This window comes from Carettochelys insculpta, chromosome 14 (assembly GCF_033958435.1).
Source record: "Carettochelys insculpta isolate YL-2023 chromosome 14, ASM3395843v1, whole genome shotgun sequence".
Taxonomy (NCBI): domain Eukaryota; kingdom Metazoa; phylum Chordata; order Testudines; family Carettochelyidae; genus Carettochelys; species Carettochelys insculpta.
The window spans coordinates 5,524,347-5,547,564 of NC_134150.1; the positions used below are offsets into that span (position 1 = coordinate 5,524,347).

At 51.1% G+C, this 23,218-nt stretch overlaps 1 protein-coding gene across 1 annotated transcript in view; it reads right to left on the minus strand.

The window, feature by feature from the left end:
- Positions 1-11,517: 11,517 nt before the first annotated feature.
- Positions 11,518-23,218, minus strand: part of GNAO1 (G protein subunit alpha o1) — a 362,264-nt gene continuing 350,563 nt past the window's right edge. The window contains exon 8 of the mRNA XM_075008783.1: positions 11,518-13,944. Coding sequence (XP_074864884.1) covers positions 13,757-13,944 — 188 coding nt within the window. The 3' untranslated portion in view covers positions 11,518-13,756. The remainder of the gene's footprint in view (positions 13,945-23,218) is intronic.

Below are 23,218 nucleotides of genomic sequence, written 5' to 3' on the forward strand. Positions count from 1 at the left end.
GCTTCGTTCACCCCATTGTGTACTGGAGTAAGAATCTGCTGCCCTGGGAGGAGAAATACACAGCCATAGAGAAGGAATGCCTGGCCATGGTGTGGGCTCTTGGGAAGCTTCAGTCATACCTGTTTGGGCGTCGTGTTGGTCCTGCAGGATTCTGACGTGGTAGTGGTGTCAAGGGGAGCAACAATGATATAGCAGCTACCCTGTCACGCAGGGAGGGTCCAGAACTTCCCCAGGTCACTTGCTACGTTGGGAGACAAGGGACAAAGTGTGGGTTGTATTTCCCTGGTTAGGTTGCACGTTTCCTTCTGCCCTGTAGTAACACCAGGTGTGTGCCTGTTTGCCTCGGCACAGCATCGGCGCATAGCAGTAGTAGGAGTTTCAGCCTGGTGACTTCTCAGATGTAGACAATGAAGTTCCTGAACTTTGCCACCAGGTGATACCTTTGTTCCCTGGGAAACATGACAAAGGAGGGAGGAAGGGCCTGGCTGGTTCGCATTGGAACTGGGCGTTTGGAAGGCAGTCAGTCTCAGCTGGTGGAGAGGGATACAGGAGGGCAAGGACCCTGGCTTCGGGGTCCCGCTCTCATCAGAATGGATCACACTGACTGTTTCTGTGCTGACAAGTCTCTTCCATGCTGTGTTCCTGTCGGCCAATAACCCTTCTGTTCTCCCTGCTGAGTGCGTCACATCTGACTGTGGATCAGAGGCAGGTCCTGGGGACCTCCCCCCACTCCATGACATGCCCCCTGCAGTCCTGGACTCAGCTCAGCTACTTCCCCCTCTGCCCCAAGCAGCAACGAGGGACCTGAACCCTGACACGTGAGATCTAAAGCCAGGCACCTTGTTTGTTAGGTCACACGATGGCCTGTGGGCCCAGCCCAGCTCTGCCCCCTGCAGCTACTTCCCCCTCTGCATTGTTCAGCCCCCCACAGTTCTGTGCCCACCTCAGCTACTTATCCCCTACCCCCAGCCCAGCCCAGCCCCCCAAAGCCCCATACCCAACTCAGGCATTTCACCCGTTGCCCCCAGCCAAGCTCTGCCCCCTGCATGCCTGTGCCCAGCTCACCTCCTTTCGCCCTGCGTCTGCCCCCATCCATCTACACTTTTCCCTTCCTAGGCCTCTTCCTGTGCCCCCGCCTTGTCTGGCTCTCCCACACCCCCGTGCCTGGCTCTAGTTTCAGAGTTGCGCTCCCACCTGCTCTTCTTTGCCTGGCTTTGTTCTCAGCCTGGCTCCCCCACACCCCCAGCCCGCCTCCCATCTCCCACATGCCCGGCTCAGTTCCCAGCCTGGCCGCCCACCACCACCACCACCACCATTCCAAGCCTAAGCCCAGGCTCTGGAGACCTGCCCACTCCCATTCCAGCTGCTACACACCCCAGGCTTGTGATTCTGCAGGCCCCGGGGGTTCTCCATGCAGTAGGGCCCCTTCTGACAACAAACCTTCTCCACCACCCCAGGAGCAGGGCTGTGGCTTGAGCCCACCCATGTCCCACATAAGGGGGCCAACACCTGGGTTTCATTGTGGAAGGGGGCAAAGTGATGCACAGAGGCTTCATCCCTAGGTAGAGGGCCTGTAACCTGAGTCCACCTGGCCTCGGGCTTCAGCCTTGTTCCCAAGCAACGGGGCTCCAGCTTCTGCCTCGGCAACACCATTCGTAGGCAGTCACAACCTGTGTTCCTGCTAATCTTGTGCATCCCTGGGCTGATTTTTTTTTCTATCCATACGCAGAATAAATTTTGTTACTTGCACAGAGGCCTGTCCAAATGTGCACCACACTAGAACCAAAACACCCAGCTGTGGACCCTCCACTAATCAGCATTTGCATCTCTCCTGAGTGGCCACACACACGCCCAGCTTACAAGGTTACCACTGATTCAGACCCCCTGGGATCCTGACCCACAGTTTGAGAACTGCTGTTGTAGGGCAAAGTTTCGCCCCTCCAGGTGAGAACCACTGGGCGTGTGTGTCATGAAATCCAATCTGGTGGTGGTGGGAGGGTGAAAGGCATTAAAAAGTTACACAAGCTAAAGCAAACCCTCCTCCCCGCACACCCTTACCCTTCATGATGAAATATTCTCTTCCAGCCGCTTGAAACACAAACACAAATGAATTATACAGGCTGAGTGTTGCTATCACTGATGGATGGTTTTTACACTGACTTTTATACAGGGACAGGGAGATACGGGGAGTGGGGGGAAAGGGCAGGTCCTCCCGGCTCCACTGAGGTGTGGGGAACCGGGCGGCAGCCGCACAGATGGGCTCCTGGCGCATTGGGAAGCCAGGAGCCAGGCTGCAGCCATGCAGGTCTGGGTCCCAGCTCTGCTGAGCTGCAGGAAGCCAGGAACCGGGCGGCAGCCCTGGCGGTGTGCGGCAGGAATTGGGCGGCAGCCACTGCTTCTGCAACTAAGCGGCGGTTAGCCCCGTTTTGAAAATCAATTGGGCCACCTTCCTGGTGCCAGAATTACAGGGGTGTTCCGCCAGAAATGGGCCAGATGGTCACTCTGCTGTTAATAACTGTAAGAGGGGCGTGAACATTGTTGACTTTGACAAAAGGGTCGCCAACCTGAAAAGTTTGAGAAAGTCTGTTCTGGAGCGAGACAGCTGTCTAGGCCGTTGCCACACTCCGGGGACTAGAGCAGCAGTGCTGGCCCTGTAGCTCTACTGCCATAACTCTGTAGCGTAGACAGTTTATAACACCAACAATAGCCATTGTGATAAGAACTCCCACCTCCCCACGTGACAGTCGCAAGGTTGACAGAAGCATTCCGCTGCCAACTTAGCAGCATCTATACTGGGGTTAGGTTGGCACAGCAACATTCCTGTGGCTTTTTCATCATACTCCTCACCATCAGAACTATGCTGACCTAAATTTTTAAGTATAGACGACGCCTGAGTGTCAAGAGCCTCTCCAGTGTATTCAGAGAGCTGCTTCTTTCTGTTTGTAGCAGGTTTTGCCGTCAGTGGGGTTCAGCCAGCATACAAATGAGTTTTTACTCCAGGAGATTCCTTTCTGGACGTTCCTCAGGCCTAGAAGACTTCTACAAGTTGAAGAGCATTTCCTGCTCCATGTTATTCCCATTTAGGATGGAACTGGGTTGTTAAATGTTGGATCCCACTCTGGAGAATGCGTTTTCAGGAACATCTTCAGAAGGTCTTTTTTTTTCCTGTCAGGACATGAGGCTAAGACAATGGAATTTGGTGTTCATGGTGATAAGTGGTGACGTGTGGGGTTAGCTTACTGCTCCATTTGGGATAGGAAAGCAAATTTCCCACACTGTATTATCTGCAGAGACTTTGGGGGTTTAGCCTTTGATTTGGCTTTTATGGAGTGATCAGCTGATGGTATCAGCCGGGCCAGTGCCACATGACCAGTCTCCTGCAGGGGTGAGCAATGAGTGACACTTTGACAGCAATAAAACTGCACGCGTTTTAATAACGCCACCTTTCTGGAACATGCATATGTGCAAAAAGCTGACTTGTGCTCCTTTTGCTGTGTGTGTAAAAATCCTCGCTGCTGCAGTCTGCCTCCTGGGGCTCATCAGCAGGCGAAAGCCTGAAACAATCTTTGCAAAAATGTTCCGGCCAAAAAATTGAAAGTTATTCACCAATGGCAGCAAATCTCCCTATGTTACATACAGGAGTGTTCCATACACCTGCAAAGCAGACAAACCATCAAGTGAAATGGGGAAGAGCCAGAAAACAGCGTGAAAGGTAGGTGATGGGTGATACATAGGCTGGGTTCTCTTTGGCTGCCTTGATCTGACAGTGATGAGTCAATTAGAAATGTACAGCAAGAACAGGTAGAGACACAGGTAGACTAGATAGAGAAGTGGCATTCTGATGCTGCACTTTTTCATTCAAGCTAGGTTTCCATTTGAAGGTCTCTGCCAGAGGGCATAGACTTTCCCAGCGCAGGCTGACAGCTTTGTCTTCTGCCTCTTGGAACAGCTACTTTGAAAGTCCTGAGCCCAGTTTTGCGTGTGAGTTACCATTCAAATTCCCTGTTGTGGCAGGTGTGTGTGCCATCCAAAACTTCACCTCAAAGATTTGGTTTCTGATGCCATAAGACAGACAGGACGGCAGTTGGCCAATGCACCAAAGTCAGATTGTACCATGTCATCACTGGCTGATTTACCTGTGGTACCACAGTTTCCAAAGGCAAAGCCACGTGACATTTACCTGTTTGGTGGCTTCTTATAAACCAGAAAGTTGTTCCACTTTTGGCACAGCTCACTGTTCACCCAACCCCAGGGCCAAACTGGTTTTGACGAGAAGCCACGGTCCAAAATTTCTACTCTCTCCCCATCTCTAGGTAAATGCTACTGCTTTCAACTGAGGTTTGAGATGCACTTGAACCCCTCTCCCAGATGGATGCTTCGCAAGATAAGCCTCCCCACCATGTGAAACAAAGCCAGGAAAAAGTTTTGGACCCGTTCTCTGCGACATTGTAACCACCGGACTCTTCTGAGCTGTACATACAATCCAGCCACCTTGCCGAGAGCTGTATTTCCTCTTGGAGAGAGGCACACACAGAAGCATTCTGCTGCCAACCTCGCGGTGTCTATCCTGGGGTTAGGTTGGCACAGCGACACTGCTCTGTCACTTGGGAAGCGGGGGGAACTCTGAGAAAGTCAACCTTTGCTCAATGGCCTGTGGGACCGGTGGCTATTGCTGACTCAGCTACTTCCAACCTCCGGGGAGAGCAGGAAGCGTGGGGGTGTAACTAATGTCGATGCCTCAGTGAGTGGTGTGGTGTTTTCTCCCAGGCTATCTTGGTTCTGGAGCACTTGAGGCCCAATATCTCCTAGTTGCAAATGCGTTATCTGGAAGAGTTTTCCTTTCTGATGATCATCGTCTTCAACGGAGCCGGCCTACTCACATTGAACTGGAGGAGATTTGGAATAGGTCCAGGCTGTGGAAGACACTGCAGGAATGTTACATGAAAGGCTGTGCTGCTTGCCCTTGATTTACGCTCATGCGGCGAAATCACTTTCAAGACAACCGTTCTGGAGCACCTGCACACATCTGCAGTTCAGCCCTGCCTTCTGGCTGCACCATCGTTCTTGCCAAGTGCTTCTGATTGGAATAACGGCTTGGGGGTCGTTTCCCAAAGTGAAGCTCTTGTATGATGGTATGGAAAAAGCAGGGTCAGAGGAACTGGGGCATGTCACAGAAATGTTGCTGGCTTCTGAGCCCATTTCAGAGAATGTGTAGAATTTATAGCCAGAAAGGACCACCAGGTCATCTAATCTGACCTCCACTATATCAGCAGCCCTCCCCCCATCACCAACCCACATGTGCCACACGGGACGGCTGGGACGAGGTACCGGATCTTTATTACTTATCTCCCGTCACTTGATCCAGGTCAGGGTGACACAGATTAATACTCCCCTTACGTAACAAGAGTCAGTAGCCACTACCGCTAGTGTAGCGGTCCTCAAGCTTTTGTTTGGACGGCCCCTTTGACGTGGCAAGCCACTGAGCCTGACCCCCTGGTCAATTGAGAACACATGTTTATATTTATCACTAATTATAAATTCTGCTGCGGGGGGGTTGGAGGTGGAGGATGGCAGATGGCAACCCCTTCCTAATAATCGCGCAGCCCCCTGGGGCGGGAGGTCACAGCCTGAGGTTTGCAAACCCCTGATCTTACAGTTACTGTTGCATACCCATTCCACGGGCCGGCGCTAACGAGCTGCCAGCTGACTCTCCTGGCGCATGATGGTGATAACTTGGCTGTGTCTGGGCACACGGCATCACGTAGATGTTGCATGCTAAGGACAGAAGCCAGCAGCTTGCTGAAGCACCGTAACACTTGTTCATCGTTGTTACTACCTGATCTTGTGGGTGAGGCCTTAGAATCTGTGTCCTAGTGACACTCTGTATTCAGTCTGGTAAAGAGAGAAAAGCAGAGTGGTGAAAAAAGTGGACTAGTCCGTACGCTGTACCAATGGGCGCATCCCCGAGGTGCAAAAAAACCCAAGCCAGGCCTTTCCACATGGAACTGGTGCCTTTTGATATGGGCAGAAGGACAAGGCGGGAGGGAACTGGCTCTGCACCCCTGGAAGGGGCGTGGCCTAGGGCAGAAGGGGCACGGCTTAGGGCAGTCAGCCATTAGCGCCACTCAGACCATGGTGATGGGCCGCCTGCCCCGCCTCCCCCAAGCTGTGCAGAGGTGCTGGTGCAGCATTGCAAAGGGGCCCAGACCACCGGACGCAGTAGCACATGTATGGAGGCCAAGGCTCTGGGCCCTTGTGAAATGCCAGGCCTCTGTGAAACCACTCCCTCTGTGCTGTGTCCGTTCCCTGCCATTGGTGGGCCTGGATATGGGGTGCCAAGGAAAGGGCTCATACTGGAAAAATTAATTTGCGTTTGGTTAATTGGTTGTATTCCTGCACCTAGCGATAACCCCCATGCTTATTTCTCTGCACTGATTGGGTTATTCTCACTGTGGATGCAGCAAATGAGAACAGCAGTCAGCACTGGTCATTAAATCCTGGGCTCCAGTAACAAAGACGAGCCCCTTTCATTTTTTCTTCCTATGCTGGGGCCTCTCCTGTCAGAAGTCAGCTTCCAAATATGTTAAAGAGGGGCTTGGTGTGATATTCCAGCAAAATCAAATCTTTTCCCTTTGGGCAGGTTACAGTTATCCAGGCTGAACTGCTGTAGTACCAGGACTCTTCAGGCTGGCAGCATCTGTGGTCTGGCAGCCTCAGTGACCCAGCCTCCAGGAGTGGAAAACAGTGCAGCAGGGCCAGAGATGTTGCTGGACCAGAGGCCAGGAGTGGAGCCTGACTAGGGCTGAGAACAGGGGCTGGCAGCTGGGAACAGAGCTTGGTCGGGATATTAACCTAGGCTGGTCTGGTGCACACTTTTACATCACCAAGGCCAGTCTGAATGGGTAGGAACTTTATCCTGTGTCCTGTGCAGCAGAGCAGAACAGCGTGTTCCACCCAAACCAAAAACAAACCAAAATACACCCAACCAAACCAAAAAGCCCACATTTGTACAAATGGCGAAGGCCTTTTGTGCGGCAGCATGCTCTTGTTTTGTGAGCAAATCATGCCTATCTAGCAATTTGCTCACTGCATTTCATCTTTTTTTCTGGTTGTGGATGTTCTACAAGGAGCATAAAAACTGCCATAAATGTATCCAGTCTTCAAATCATTTCTAAATAAAATGCCTGGGTTTTAGCCTGTTCTTGAGAGATTTAAGAGAATTCAATATTTGAGACGCACGCGGTGCTGGTTAGCTCAGCAGTATTGTTTCTGTTCCCTGACAGGATGAGTGTAACTCTTGGAATCAGCAAAATCACAGGCATCTGCTGAAGTGGGTCTTTGCCCATGAAAGCTTATGCCCCATTAAATGTTAGTCTATAAGGTGCCACAGGACTTCTCATTGTTTTTGCAGATACAGACAAGCACAGCTCCCCCTCTGATACTTGGAACCAGGTCCCCTGTGCATCTACATGTGCCCCTGTGGTTTTCTGCAAAGATCCTCTAAGCCATTGCTTATACTTCATTATTTCAGTGGATGTTTCTACTGATGAGCTCGTTTGCTGGAAAATTTGTGAAGCGTGAACAGAATAGGTGACGAGCCTGCTGTAATTTCAGTCTGAGTCAGTATTTGTCAAATGTTCTTGGGCTATTCACCCAGTTGTTCTCCTGCATCAGTTGATGGTGCCCTTTCTCCTTGACTGGGCTGTAGTATGTTAGAAACGAGAGAAACATCTTAACTATCACGGGTTCCATTTCCGGCCATAATGAATTGTCTTTACTATGGAGTATGCAGAATTTCCAGTCTCTTTCAGCCGTTCTTTTGAATTTCTTGTGGGAGTAAACTGATGATGGCTCCCAGTGGCATTAAATTGTTGCTGGAGTTATCTTTTTCTCTGCAGAACAAGGAGCAATGGTCTGAAGTTACAGACGGGGAGGTGTAGGTTGGATATTAGGAAAAACTATTTTACCAGGAGGTTGGTGAAGCACTGGAATGCATTACTTAGAGAGGTGGTGGAATCTCTGTCCCTAGAGGTTTTTAAGTCCTGGCTTGAGGTCCTGGCTGGGATGATTTAGTTGGGGTTGACCCGGCTTGAAGCAGGGGACTGGACTAGATGACCTCCTGACGTCCCTTCCAGCCCTAGGATTCTATGATCATCAGTTTGAATATATCCCAAAAGCTGGGCTGCATTATTAAGTCATCACCTTCTGATGGAGCAGGATAGCTAGGGGTGTCCCCCAGGGTCTGTTCTGGGACCAACCCTAGTTAACATCTTCATAAAGGTCTGGAAAAGGAGGTAAATAGGAGGGGTGCACATTTTGCAGGTGACGCAAAACTGCTCAGGATAAGTTAAATCCCAGACAGACTGCTCAGAGGTAGAAAAGGATCTCTCAGAACTGGGTAACAAAATGGCAGATGAAATTTAATGTTGATAAATGCCAAGTAAGGAACATCAGAATCCCCACTACACGCATAAAATGATGGGGTCTAAATTAAGTGATATCACTCATGCCAGAGAGCTTGCAGTTACTGCGAATAGGTCTGGGAAAACATCCACTCAATGTGCAGCTGCAGTCAAAAAATCACACAAGGTTGGGAACTTATTAGAAAGGGATAGCTAATAAGAGAAAATATTGCATTGTCTCTATAAAAATCCTTTGTCAGCCACACTTGGAATACTGTGTGCAGATGTGGTCGCCCCATCTCAAAAGGGTATATTATGATTAGAAAAGGTTCCAAAAAGGGCAAGAAAAAATGTAAGGGATATGCAACTGCTGCCATATGAGGTGAGATTAATAAGACTGTGGCTGTTCAGCTTTCTCTGAACACCCCCACTCATGCATCTGATGAAGCGGGTCTTTGCCCACTGAAGCTTAAGCTGCAAAATATCTGTTAGTCTACAAGGTGCCACAAGACTTCTAATTGCTTTTGAATATACAGGCTAACTTGGCCACCCCTCTGATACATGAAAAAGAGGCGATTAATGGGAGATATGACAGAGGTCTACAAAATCATGATTGGTGTAGGGAAACTAGATGAGGAAGTGCTATTTACTCCCTTTCATAACACAAGACCCAAGGGCCACCAAAAGAAATATGAGGAGGTAGCAGCTTTAAAGCCAACAAAAGGAAATTTTTGTTCACAAAACGCACAGTCAACCCTGTGGAGCTCCTTGCCAGAGGATGTTGTGAAGGCTACTAGCCAGCTTCATGGAGGCCTAGATCCATCAATGGTTATTAGCCAGGCTGGGCAGGGACGGTGTCCCTAACCTGTTTGTCAGGCGCTAGAAATGGGTGACACATGATGCTTACCTGTCCTGTTCATTCCCTCTGGGGCATCTGCCATTGGCTGCTGTTGGCAGACAGGACACTGGGCTAGATGGACCTCTGGTCTGACCCAGTGTGGCTACTGGCAGTTCTCAGTTTGTGAAACGAGTTGGGAATCTTAACACCAATCCTAATGGATGGGCATCTACATCTCGATTGGCGCTGCTAGCCATTGTTGTTTGCCAGTCTAAGTAGAAGCCAAGGATGGAGTGGGAATCACTATTTAGGCCCCAGCTCTGCAAACACTTAACTGTGTGTTTAAGCACGTGAGCTGTCCCCAGAAGCTTCGAGTTACACATGTGGGAGAATGTTTGCCGACTGGGGCTGTACCTGCCATGCCACCTGTGCTGGGGATCCCTGCAGTCCCAGGCCAGCCCATATTGGTGGAATGGGAAAAGGCTGGTACCCCCCTTGTGCGACAGCCGTAGGGGTAAGCAGCTTGCTCCAGGTCAGCCCAGCACCTTTCCCCACCAAAAGCGCCAAAGCAGAAAAATTAGCGCGATGAGCCAATTCGTGCAATTTCTTTTGCTATTTCAATAGCTTTATTTTGATTTAATCGTGATTAATAATAAATTTGCAGCTTTTCCATGGTGCTTTTCAAGCCCAAGATCTCAAAGCACCTTGCACCAGCAGTGTACATATCAACAGCCCCTATGGACAGGACATTACAATGTACTAGGCACTTCGATGCTCATCAAAGACCTGTGGTAGACAGCCGCTGAGACTGATGAGGTCTCTGTTTCCAGCCAGCTGGCATGGCTTTGCGGTGTGTCTCAAGCCTGGACCTGGACACCCTCCCAGAGGGAGCAGGAGGCCATTGAGTTTCTATGCTTGAGACAGTTCATGAGATTGCAATGAGTGTTGCTGACGGACCAGCCAGTCCATTTCACATGGGCTACCAGCCACTGTCCAAGGGCAGCGACGACCAGCTGAAGGGGACCTGGGTCCTGATTTTATGGGCCGAGTCCTGTGGGGCGGGGGTCAGCTCTACACACTATAACTTGCAAGACCAGGCCTTGGGCTGGGAGGTATTAGCTCAAAGCCCAAAGGCCCATGAGTCACACTCTCCTGACTCCCGCAGGGCCATGTAGTAGCACACAGCTTCCACAGGTGGGGCCCGACTTCCAAACGCACCCCTCCCGTAGGCTGAATTCTTGTCAGTTTCGCCACAGACCCCGCTACCTGCCCAGGAGCTGCGTTTTTCTAAGACATCTGGCTCTTGCTGTCGTGCGATAGCTGTTTGCAGCAACATGAGAAGTGCAAGAAATTGCCTGGGGTGCCAATTAGGAAGGGTTGGGGGGGCACATTCCCCCCAGAATCACAGAATCCTAGGGCTGGAAGGAACCTCAGGAGGTCATCTAGTCCAGCCCCCTGCTTCAAGCAGGATCAACCCCCCCTCCCCTGGGGCTTTTCACCAGGCCACAGAGAGGTAGGTGGGCGTGTCATGGCCTGACCTCTTTCAAGCTGTGGTCCTGCACTCATGCAGTACTACTAGTGCTGCTGCTGGAGACATCCGGGGCATTGCTACAGCTCTTTGAAACAGCTGCCCCTCCATAGAGATGGAGGGGTGCCCTAGCCAAGGTTCAGCAAGTGATCCTGTGACAGGCCACACAGAGATCCTGTTTTCCACACAGCCCTGTGTGGGTCAGAGAAAGGGGGGGCTCCCTAGATGAGTGCCTATGGGGAAGGGGACCCAGGACCTGCTCCACATCCCCAAGGAATACCTGCAGTGGTACCACTGATAGTTTTCATGTTCTTTTCTTCTTTTCCTTTCCCCTCTAAGGAAAACTAGTAATGAAATAACGGTAGTCTGAAAAGCAGAAGGTAAAAGACGGGATTACAGACAAACATTCTCTTTATTGAGCTACACATGAATTTTCCATTAGTCAGAGAAAGAGATTGGCAGTGTCTAATATACCACAGAAACCTCACTGATTGGTAATAGAAAGGCTTAGAAAGACCTGGTGCTTTTGTAATATATATATATATATATATATATATATATATATATATATTTATATTTAGTTTCCTCTTTACTAATTCATTTTATTTTAAACAAGTGTGATTGGTCTTCTTCAGCAAAGGTAACTCTGAAAAGTGAAACTGTGAAGATGTCTGATTACTAATCAAAGTTAGAAATGACGAAGGGTTGGTCATGAGAATGGTGGCTTTAATGTAAGCACTACATTTGAGTTTGTTTTTTTTCATTTTTTTTTGTGATTTTTTTCTGTGTGTGGGTGCGTTCTGAAATTTTCAATGGTTTCTTTCTTTTTTGTGTTTTTGTGTGTTTTTGTGGTTTTTTTTGTGGTTTTTTTTGTTTGTTTTTTGCAGCACAAACATCCCCACGTGGGGGGGGGGAGCGGGAAGAGAGTTAGAAAACACCATTCACTAAAAGGAAGGATAAGAGGAGGAAAAAAGCTGCACAAAAAAAGCATTCACTGGAAACAATTAAAAAAAAAAACCAAACAAAAAAAAACAACAGAACAACCCAAGAAAAAATTATCCCTCTGAGATCCCTGCACCAACCCCCAAAACAATATCAGGAAGAAGAGGAGGCCTATCTGGTACGTCATACACAACACTCTTCAGAGCGAAAAAGTCAAGAGAAGGACAAAGCTCTGGATAATTTGGCTGGTACAGGCCTATGCCCACTGTGCTTTTGTGATACAAACCTGGAGTGTGAGACAGACAATTGAGACCAAAGGGCCATCATTAAAGTAGGGGGTGGGGGAGAATAAATAAATAAATTAGTAAATATAAAACAGAAACACTCACACACTCCACGGCCGCGAGATACCGGATTCACAGTCATGGTCAGGCAGTGTAGTCTTCTCACTCCAGGCTAATAAAGACCTCCCTTTGTTAATTTTTAAAGAGGCAGGGCACAAATAAACACCAATTTTTTTTTGTTTTAAAAAAAAGGGAAATTAAATGAAAAACCAATGGAAATGAATTCCTGGTAAAATGAGGAGCGGAGAAGAGAAGAACACCCCTTAGCACTGTCGCAAAAGATTTTTCCTGTTTTTTAAATGAAGTGAGGGGAGGGAGAAGAAAATGGGAAGGAATATTTTTTTCCTTTTTTGATTTTGTTTTGTTAAGTTTTTTTTCCTTTTTTTTTTTCTATTTTAACCTATTAGCTTCTAAATGGAAAGACTGAGCTAAAACCAGATCTACATCAACCTAGGGAAACGCACAGCCCCGCCATTCCATGGTCAAAACATCACACACTGCTTCACTAAAAGAAGACTGTATCTTATGCAAAAGGCCAAAAGGGCATGCTACCGGTAAGGAGGACATCAACAGGAGAGTCCATGAGGTGGTCTGGAGAGAGAGAGTGAAGGGAGCTCAGGCTTAAAACCATTAAACCAAATAAAAAAATCAGTTAAATCCGAAAGGGAATTCCTCACTGCCAAGCATCACACCATTAACTTCCTTAACTCTCTGCAAAACTAAATTGCATCTCCCTTCCCTTGTCCACAGTCCACTTGAAAATGAGGCTGGCACCGACACACAGTTCGAATTTGAGGGGCAAATACACCCCTGATTTTTTTTCAGGGTGTGGTGCGTGTTTTCCGGGGTGTGATTGATGGAAGGGGCCCTTCTCTTTCTTGCCGAACCTGTGCTGGTAAAATGCCTGAAGTTCCCCATCCTGTGCTTTAGCTTAGGAGGAAATTACATTCCAAGCGCTTGGTCCACAAAATATGCTTTCCTGCTGCGCTGCAGTTAAAAAAAGCCCTAAAACATTGTGGCTTGGAGTGAGATTTTTTTGCCCTTGTTTGTTTTTGAAACCCAGAAGAGCTGAACACAACCGAGAGGCGCGGAAAGCCCAGCCCACATGGCCCAGGCTGCAGTATGGCACCAGCTAAACCTAAACCCCCAAGAAACAGGGATGGGGGTGAGAGAAAGAAAAAAAAAAACAACAAAAAAAAACGCTTGCCTTTCCCTCTTCACTCTACTCCCCAGTCCCACCCCACAAAGAAGAGTTTAAAAAAAAATCCGCTCTTTGTTTGAAGAAAACGATCCCTTTTACAATTCATAAATGCCTTGGGCTCAAGAGGTGGGCAGACCACTTAGCAAATGTCCAGGTAATTTTTCTTTGACTTATTTAATTGATTTGATTTCTACAGTGACAATACCAGGGAGGGCTACAGCCTGCCAGAGAATTCAGTTCTGCCCACCGCTCTTTGAGACAAACTAAAAAGATTGTTGTTGTGTTTTTATATATATATATTTATATATATATATATATATATATAATTGTCATTATGCCTTTTTATTTACCAGCTTGCATTATTAGTATTAGGATTGTGGGTTTTGTCATTTGATTCGGGTTTTGTTTTGTTTTGCACTTTTTTTCTTTTTTAAAATTTTTTTTCCTCACGCCGTGATCATTACCAAAGGAGTTGCTTTTGCTATACAAGACAAGAAGGTGTCAGTACAAGCCACAGCCTCGGAGATTGTTGGCAATGATGATGTCGGTGACGGCATCGAAGACCACCTGGATGTTGTTCGTGTCCGTCGCACAAGTCATGTGACAGTAAATCTCCTTGTTGGGGGAGCGGTTTTTGCTTTCAAATTGTGCTTGGATATATGCCGCTGCGTCCTCGTAAGTGTTAGGGCCTGTGGGCAAACAAACAGGAAAAGAGAGAGACTCCTGTCAGAGATCTTCGAGACACCTCGTACGCTCTAGAGCAGTGGGTCTCAACCTAGTTACCGTCATGGGCCACACACGCAGCTCTCTGTATGTTAGCTGGGCAGCACCCAGACTGTGTATGTCTGCCCCTGAAGATGTCACGTGGGCCCCCGCTGGTGGCTGGGCCACAACTGGCCCACAGGCTGCAGGTTGAGCACCACTGCTCTAGGGAGAGCTGAAAGAAATGGGCTAGGAGAGGGGATGGGCCCTTGAAGTTCACTTGCAGAGCGGAAAGTGGGTGGATGCAAGAAGGAAGCATTTTGTAATGCCTGTAGTTTACGTTAGAGATTCAGGTCTAATCTACACCTCCATCCCCTTTTTCCCAGGGGACACTCTGGGTTAGAATCACAGAATCCTAGGGCTGGAAGGGACCTCAGGAGGTCATCTAGTCCAGCCCCCTGCTTCAAGCAGGATCAACCCCATCTAAGTCATCCCAGCCAGGACCTCGTCAAGCCGGGATTTAGAAGCCTCTAGGGCTGGAGAATCCACCACCTCTCTAGGGTTGCTGGAGAGCTTAAGGGAAGACGACATTGCAAATACCACATGGGCAACTGAGAAGAGAAGGGAACTGAGAACTCTTTGAGCCAACGCCTCAGCTAGTGTAAATTGGCTCGCTCCCCTCAGTCACATACACCTACTGCAGAGCTTCCTCCTTGGTTTTTTTACACCTATTTCACTCAGCCCCCCTGAAAGCGCAGGGGAGAGCCTCTCTCCTTCTGAGTCAGCGCTCTACATCTCTGTCCTCACAGGTCTGGAAAGTTCTCACTCCTGTTTCCCGACAGCTGGGCAGGTAAAGTGGGAGACTTGCAAATCACGGCACAGCAGAACAAACATAGGAAATGCTGCTAACGTCTGTCCGTCTGACTCCATCACTCCGGGGCATGGAAGACCCATGCCCCTGAGCAACACAGTGATGCCACCCAGACTCCTGGGGCAGACAGCTCTGTGTCAGTAGCCAGGCTTCTCCCATCAACACAGCCACCACCTCCTGGGGCGATGGGTTAACTACAGTGAAAAGCAAAGTTTGCCTATCCGCATCATAGTGCCTTCACTCAAAGCGCTACCGTGCAGCTTTTTGAGTGCAGACCTGCCCTAAGCAACAACAGCGCAGGAGTCAGCTAAACTTACACCCAGCGCTCACTTTAGTAGGGTCCAGGCTGTGCGGTGGAGTCACGCTCTGTTACCCCCCGGGAAAGGACAAACGGGACCTCAGTGACCAGCTTGGAACACGCCGATCCCTTCTATGTGAAGTGCCATGGGAAGAATGGTTATAGGTGAGTCCATATAACGAGCGGAAGATGACTTGAAAATGCATTTAAAGGCTTAGCCACAGGCTTGCTTTTCTGCATTCCACTTGAAACCCAGTTCCCCACAACAACCCTGGGAGCTGCACCCCTGAGCTCCTTCTCTTGCTGTACCGTTTAAAGGCATCATGCAATAGGGAAAGCAAAGAGGCCACTGAATTCAGGACACTGGGCCCAGATCCACAAAGGCTTCAGACTTTCCTTGCAATCAGCAGTAGGGCCTTACTCCTTTTGTGACGCTGGGCCCTGGAACGCATTCTGCTCACAGTTTACAACATTAGGCAGCCAGAGTAAATTCCACAACAGAGCAGAATTCCTCCAGGATTACACCCATGCACTCAGAATGACAAGCTGCCGCAGAACACCTACAATGAGCGGGACCCAGTAAGTGGGTTATTCTGGTCAGTTTCATTAGAACAGACAGTATAACAACCCATGAGAAATGGAGGTTGCCCGTAAATCCCATGGGTAGCTTATGACAGGACATTGGGCACATCTAATAACGCTATCAAACAAAGCCAGTTTCTCCTCGCTTGGTGCAGTGGATTACTCCTGCTTTACACTGCTGTGAGGGAGACTGGAATCAGGCTTGTAACATTAATCAAGTAGATAGAAGGGACTAGACTTGACAGGTGTAACCAAATGCAAAACCAACACCCAGTCTGCTGAGCACTAACTAAATCAAATTAACTGCAGCCTGGCTGCTGTGTGGTTCAGATTTGATGGCAGCACAACCTGACATGCAGAAGAGGAAAGCAAGAAGCAATGTGTGGCTTGGGGCATTGGCAAGGGGATGATGATGGGGATGTTCATCTCTGTTTGCTTAAGTCCAGCCCAGCTTTGCACCAGCTGAGGAGAGGAGCTGTCATTGTGGAATGAGCAGGTGGTCCCCAGTAGATAGTTAACCAACCTCTCCAAGAAACAGACACAACTATCCACTGGAGACAGTCTGCTCCGATGGTGACCCTTGTGGTGACCAACCTGGTCACCCCTACAAGTGGTCTCTTGTGGTCAACGTCGGCAGGATGGATTGCTGTGCAGTGCCCACTCTTGAACTTCCCCACAGTTCAGTGGGGCTTAAGATTTGGGGCTTAGCTCTCTCACCATGATGGGGCCAACTGCAAAATTTTAACCAAGATTCAAATTTTTCCAAAAAGGGGAACTACCCAGTTTTAGCTCGGCCTGGTTTCTCCAGTTCAGCTTCCCTCGCCTGCGCTGTCCGGGTCAGTGGTATTGAAATGTACTAAAATGTGGCTAAGAAGGGAAAAAAAAAAAAAACCCAACAACAACTGAACTGCAATTTCGGCCAGCCATGACGCTGATGTGTGACGGTGGCTCAGAGTGGCACTTCTTCAGAACAATGAAGCTTTGTCACAATGAGATGAGACACTTCCAATTAGGGGCTAACACACCCGGTGGAGGCACAGACAGGGTAATAAATTGCTGCTAAGTTAACAGTGTAGACGCTAACTCCAGCACATTATCCTTATTACCAACCAAGGAGAAAGTGATTTTCACAAACCACATAAGCAGCAGAGACCTGCTGCTGCTTTCTCAGGACCTTCCTGCAACATCCTGGTTCAGTCGTGGCCTGTGTGAATACGTGCAGGAAGCAGTGAGCGGTGTAGCCAAGGAATGATGGGCCTGTGCTCAGGAAGCCAGAGTCTAGCCTCTGTTCCAGCTGCCTTGGCAGTGCTATGGCTTACCTGGATAGTGGGGGATTTCCTGTGGTCGCACCAAGCAGACACAGTGGAGCTAACTAAGCCCAGGCATCTCAAGTTAGGGAGCTCTTTCTTTCCCATACTGAGATGTGCCAGGCTAGATCTCAGCTAATGGTAGGGCATCTGCTCTACTAGCCTACTGTGGCTGGGTGGTTCCCCTAGGACTGGTGGGCCGCATGGACTGTTGAGGGTGTGGACAGGTGGTCGTAAGTCAGAGCAGCCTAATGGAGGCCTGACCCTGCAGGAGACATGTGCAGACTGGACAGAGACCCAAACGATGCTCTTGTCTGGAGAGCACCTAGGACAGACCCTGCTCAGCCCCGATGTATAAGCAGTCTGCAGTGACAGCAGGTGAAGGGGGTTACACTGAACTCGGAGGGGCCCTTTGCTTTTAGTGGCTTTCCTGCTCTGGCCGCCCTCTTCTCCGTGCTGAGTAAAAGCATCTGTCGGTGGTATCACCTTTGCGTGCAGGGAACTAGTGATGACACACATCCAACGCACGCCCGGCCCCGGGCAAACCTGCCTTGGCTCTGCCTGTGTCTTATTAACTCACCCAGTGTTGCGTAACTTTCTTCCCTCCCTCCAGGCTTTCTGGACAAGACCCTTTAAATTGAGCCACGCCAAGCAGCTGAAGCCCTAAGATGGCCATTTAGCAACTTGCAGGTTTCGCCCTGAAGCTTTTTCTAGAGCTGCTAAGCGCCGGCTACGTTTCCCTTCGCTCCCGACTGCAGATGGCGCGTTGCAAGGTCTGGATCCAGGCTGCAAAACTCAGTGCTAGGCTTGAATACTCTCCCCAGTCAAGTCCCAGGGTGCCCTGTCTGCCCGGACAGCTCCATTTTCCTGCAGTCAGCCAGGGGTTTTGGAGCCTTCTAAGAGGATTCTTTAGTGTCTGAGTTTGTACTTGGCAGCTCTCTCCACCCACAAGGCAAGCTGCAGTGGCTGTGGGATGTGATGCCCTCCCGGTCCTGCTCCCGGGAGAGCAGAGATTCTGGGGGGACACCAGGGGCAGCTGGGCCACACCAGTACCGCTACTGGCAAATGCCGGCATCACCCAGGCTGACCTGCGTGGGCCCTGCAGACCAAGGGGTGGATATGAGCAGCTTCGTAGGCAGAGGTAGGAGAAGAGGGTCCGTGATTAGGGTGGCAGACTGCTCTTCCATCCACAGGCATCCTGCCCACCCCCCATGTGGCAGGTCTGACCCCTCCCCCGCCCCGCCATCAGTGCCAGGTTTGTGCAGGTTCATTTGAGAGCCTCATCCCTTTACCTAATCACGGGGTATTTGGAGGCCAGCTTTGTCCTGGGCCTATTCGAGGTGCCACCCCCTGTACTGCCGCAACCCTTTGTACTGCCTAAACACACGGCCCATTGTTTTCTACTGGCCCATCCGGCACCTACAGGGCAGAACGCGAAGTCTGGGCAGGCTTGTCAAATCGGCCTGCTTGGTCTGTAGATGACAGAGGGCCGGTCATGAGTGCTGGAAAATACATGTTATTACGCCAAGCAGCTTGTGGTGGCGAGGCCTGAACCCTCGCGGAAATGCACAGAGATGGTTTCATGCAGCTGCAGGCATCTCGCAAAGAGCTGTTATTAGCTGGAGATTTATTTGGCCTTTCAAGCGCTCCTTCTCTGGCTCTGCGCCTTTACTTTAACGCTATGGCTGAAGGAGCAGAGCTCCCTGTGTTAGCGCATATCTGAAGGGGAGAGGAAGGCTGACTTGAGCCACAGAGGCGCTGCTCACGGTCTGCTGGGCTGTGCCGTAAACAGGGACGATGGGAATGGGAACACTGCTGGGCCCACTTAGCCTAGCTGGCGCTGTGCATGCCAAGCCCAGGAAGCCCACATGGAGGGGATGATGAGTTCCCAGGTGTGCTGGAAGGTGTAAGCAGCAGCCCTACCCAAGACGACTTTGATTATAGCGCCCTGTAAAATGGCCTTCCTCTGATTCACACAAAAATTTTGGCACCTGTGGCAAGGCCTCTGTGCCAGCCAGACCACTCTGTCGGGGCCAAGTGTACCTCAGGGGAGGTCTGTGATTTGTAGGGCTCTTCCTCTTTCTCCTTCCCCTGTGCCTTGTGTCCCCTGGGCTGATCCCTCTCCCCTCACCACCTCCGGTGGTGCCCACCCCATCATCTGCAGAAGTGCAGCGCTGAGGGGGAAAGAAGAGAAGCAGAAGAACTGAAACCCCTGCTCTGAGCTGAGGGTGGACCACAGGGGCTGGATTAAGAAGAGCTACACAAGTCTATTGTTCAGCAGGTACAGCTGATTACCTCCTTCGGTCCATCCTTGGGGTTCCTCAGGAACAGTCTTATGACCAACAATGTATTTTCGAGATAAGGGCTGAGACCGCAGGGTGCGCTCTGGTCACTCAATGGACACACTCAGAAGGTGAGTGATGGTACATTGGCACAGCTCATGGGTCAGTACCGAATTAGCTTTGGACATCTAGGCCTGAGTCACTCAGTAATAATAATCCTTCTGAGAGGGTGTGATGGGATTTTAAAACTGGCTAATTAACCCTGGCTGATGAAACCCAGCTGCAGGCTGAGCTGGGCTAGGCTTGTAAGAGAGGGAGTTGGTGACAGGGGAAAAGGTCTCCAGGATGGTGGCCCGCAGTCATCCCCTAGAGGGGTGGGAAGTTGGCGGGGGGGCAAGGAAGAATTGCAGAGGGAGACTCTGGCGGGAAGCTGAGAGGGGCAACGTAGCCACAGGAAGTGGGTGAAGCTCCCGAGGTAAACCCAGAGGTTGGCCAGAAGATACAGGAGAAAGGAGAGGGCTCATGGACAAGCCAATAGGATCAGAATTTGGGTCCCTGGGGTGGAACCCTGTGTAGTAGGTGGGCCTTGGTTCCACTGCTGGCCCCTGGGAAAGTGGGCCAGACTTTAAAGTAGATTAGAAGACTTCCTGAAACCATGGGCAGAGTTTAACACCCCAGAAGGTGAGGAGATGACTATAGTGACCTGGCTGGAGGGTCAAGAATGAAGCGGAAGCAGCTTGAGTTCAGAGAGACGCTATCGTGCAAGCAGTGACAGGAGGGGCTGTCAGATGGGGTGAGAGCTGAGCTCCAGATGCAGCTGCACTAAGGGGCCCCAATGGCGCTGAACTCTGTTTCAGAGAACTGTGGAGAAGTCTTGATGGTAGACAACTGTCCATTCCATTCTTTATTCTGGGACATAAGGAAGCCCTGTTAGGTAGGCACCAGGTAATGGGCTGAAACCGGGGAGGTGGGGGGGTCCTGCCCAAAGCAGGCTCCCTTATAAACAGGATGTATGGTTTGGTTCAAAGACTTTCACCACCTCCACTAAACAACTGGTTCCAGCACATTGGCTGTGTTAAGTCTTGGAGACAGAAAGAATGAGCAGAGCGCCCGGTAGCTTTACTAGAGAATTCCTTGTATGATCACCAGACCCACACGCCGAAAGAGAGATTTCAGGGGTGTGTAAAATATTTGCAGCATACTTTGAAACCCTCGGACTTTTGAGCTTTCTTGCCTCTTGTTGCAAATTTAGAACTGGTCCTGGTTTTCCGAGCCCGCATCATGCTGCGTTTCCCCTGAGACAATACGGGCTGTGGGGATTTTATAGCCTTTTGCCTGAACTGTGACAAAACCTAAACATTTTCAAGGGCCTAAAAGCGCAAACAACAATTTTCACAACTTTTGTAAAACCATAGCTGCACATTCTGCGAACCAGTGGGCCCGATCCTGCAGCCTTTACTCACGTGACTAAGGGCTGTAGGTTGAAAACCATTGCCAAAGGCGCTAAACGGCAGAGTTTATGAAGGCTGCAGTATTATTGTAGCCATGTTGGTCCAGGACATTACAGACTGAGGCTACACTACAGTGAGCTGTCGACAGATGGCACGGTTGGCAGCTGTCGCGACAAAACATCTGTCAAAGGAGTGATCTGTTCTGTCACCAGAGAGAGGCCAGACTTCAGACAGGGTCGCAGGACTAGGAATCCTTTTCGGGAGCCCTGGCCTGGCAGGCCCTGAAAGACCCTCCTCTTCCTGACCCCGGTTCCTGCCCTTGCTGAGGCTTGCCTACCTCCTCAAGGGACAGCGAGTGCAGGGCTACATGCCTGCTGAGAGAGACTTTGCACCGTCCAGTCAGCCATGATTCCCGAGCAGCTTCTGGGCTTGCACTGGCCTCAGTCATAGTTGCTTCAGCTGCTGCTGAACCTGATCATGGCTGTCCTCCGCCTCCTCTGGGGGAACGCGCCTGTCACCGGCTTCAAGGAGCATGCCCTCAGAGCTGTACGGGCCCACCTGCGCTTGCCCCCCTGGGTGTTCAGGCAGGGCTGGAGGTATAGCATCAGTGCCAACTGGTGGGATCACCAGCAGTGGCTCCAGAAGTTGTGTGTGCAGCAGGACATCTTCCTGACGCTCTGCGGCCAGCTCGCTCCTTCCCCCCAGAGACAGAACACCCCCGAGGCTCGCCAGCCTCCTGGAGAAGTGGGGCGTTTTTGCCCTTTGGAAGCTCGCCACCCCGACAGCTACCGCTCCGTGGGAAACCAGTGTGGTGTGGGGAAGTCCACTGTTGGGGCTGGCCTCATGCAGGTAAGGCATTCTTGGGCTGCAGACCCTGCATGGGTGGGGGAGATGTCCCATGCAAGGGGCACCCTCAGGGAGTGGGATCAGGGGTGGGAGGGTGAACCCATCCCTGGGAGACCATGCCATGACAACCTCAATCAGCCCCACTGCCAGGGAGAGCAGGTTCCCAGGGGGAGCACCCGGAGATCCTGGCGGGGAGGAGACGGGTAGCGTGCTGGGGCGCAGAGGCGCCGTCCATCAGTCCCTGATGTGCCTGGTGCAGAGGCAGCAGCTGAATGCTCACTCAACCGTATTGCAGGCCTGGTTGAGCTGCTCATTAAAAACACCCTGGGAAGGCTGGTGTGACCCTGTTGGGGCTCATCAGCCAGGCCTGCAACAGGTAGGCTGCAACCGCCCTGAATCAGGGCGGCATCATGATGGCGCCAATGGGGAACGCCCGACGCGGGATGAAGGTCCCCTCGGCCACGCGGCGGCCCAGCCCCAAGTTCCAGAACACCCTGGTGTTGTGGGTGTGGCCGGCCCAGCCCACGCAGATGTCCTGGCGGCCATGAGGAGGAGGCAGGATGTCGTTTGCATCCACGAGCACCTGCAGGCCCACAGGGTGGTAGTCCTTTCAATTCACGTGGGCCCTGCTGCTGTGCTCCGGGGTCTGGATGACAATGTGTGTGCCATCGAATGCCCCAGAGCAGTTGGGGAAGCCCAGCTCCATGAAGTCCCAGATGGCCAGGTCCCCAGTGCAGATCAGCTGCTGCAGGAGCACTTTGTTGACAGCCTGGATGACCTGCAGGGCATGGGCAGGGGGACAACGTGCTCGTGAGCGTGGGGTGGGAGCAGCATGCCCGGCTGGCCCTGTCCCCTACAGGGCATGCCTCCCCGGGGCACCGTCCCCCTGTGTGCCTGCCTGTCCCCACCTCACCCCTCCCACATCCTCAGAGAGGGCTGCTCCCCTGGTTCCCAACAGTGCCTCGTGCTGGGGAGCCCCCTCACCCCTGCCTGTGATGGGAGTGTGACCTGGGCATGGCTTACCTTGTTCAGGACAGCCCCGACGGTGGCCCTGCCCACCCCGAATTGGTGGCCGATGGGTCGGTGACTGTCTGGGATGGTCAGTTTTCAAGGGCCGATGGCCATCCACTTCTGGAGTGGGAGTGCCGGCCTCATGTGGGTGTCATGGTGTTTGACAGCTGGGGCGAGCCAGCGGCACAGCTCCAGGGAAGTCCCCTTGGTCATCCTGAAGTTCTGTAGCCACTGGCTGTCACCCCCAGTCCTCCAGAACCAGCTGGTCCCACCAGTCGCTGCTTGTGGGGACACCTTACAAGAGGCAGACGACCCAGGGGAACTGGGTGGAGGTGTTGCGCCCTCAGGATGACCTCCAGGAGGGTGGCCACATGGAGCATGTGGCCGATTGGGTGGGGGGAGTTGTTCTGGTCCAGTGAGGCCCAGGATGCCTCCTCCACCTGGGGACAAGTAGCCAGCCCTCAGCATGTGCAGGCCAAGGTTCTGGCGGCGGGAGGGGCTTTAAATGGGCAGCTGGTAACAGCCCCAGAAGGGCTCGTCCAGCACACGACCCTGTCTGGGGGGTTTCCTGGCCCTGTACTGTCGAAAGGGCACCCTGGGCCGTGTGGCTTCT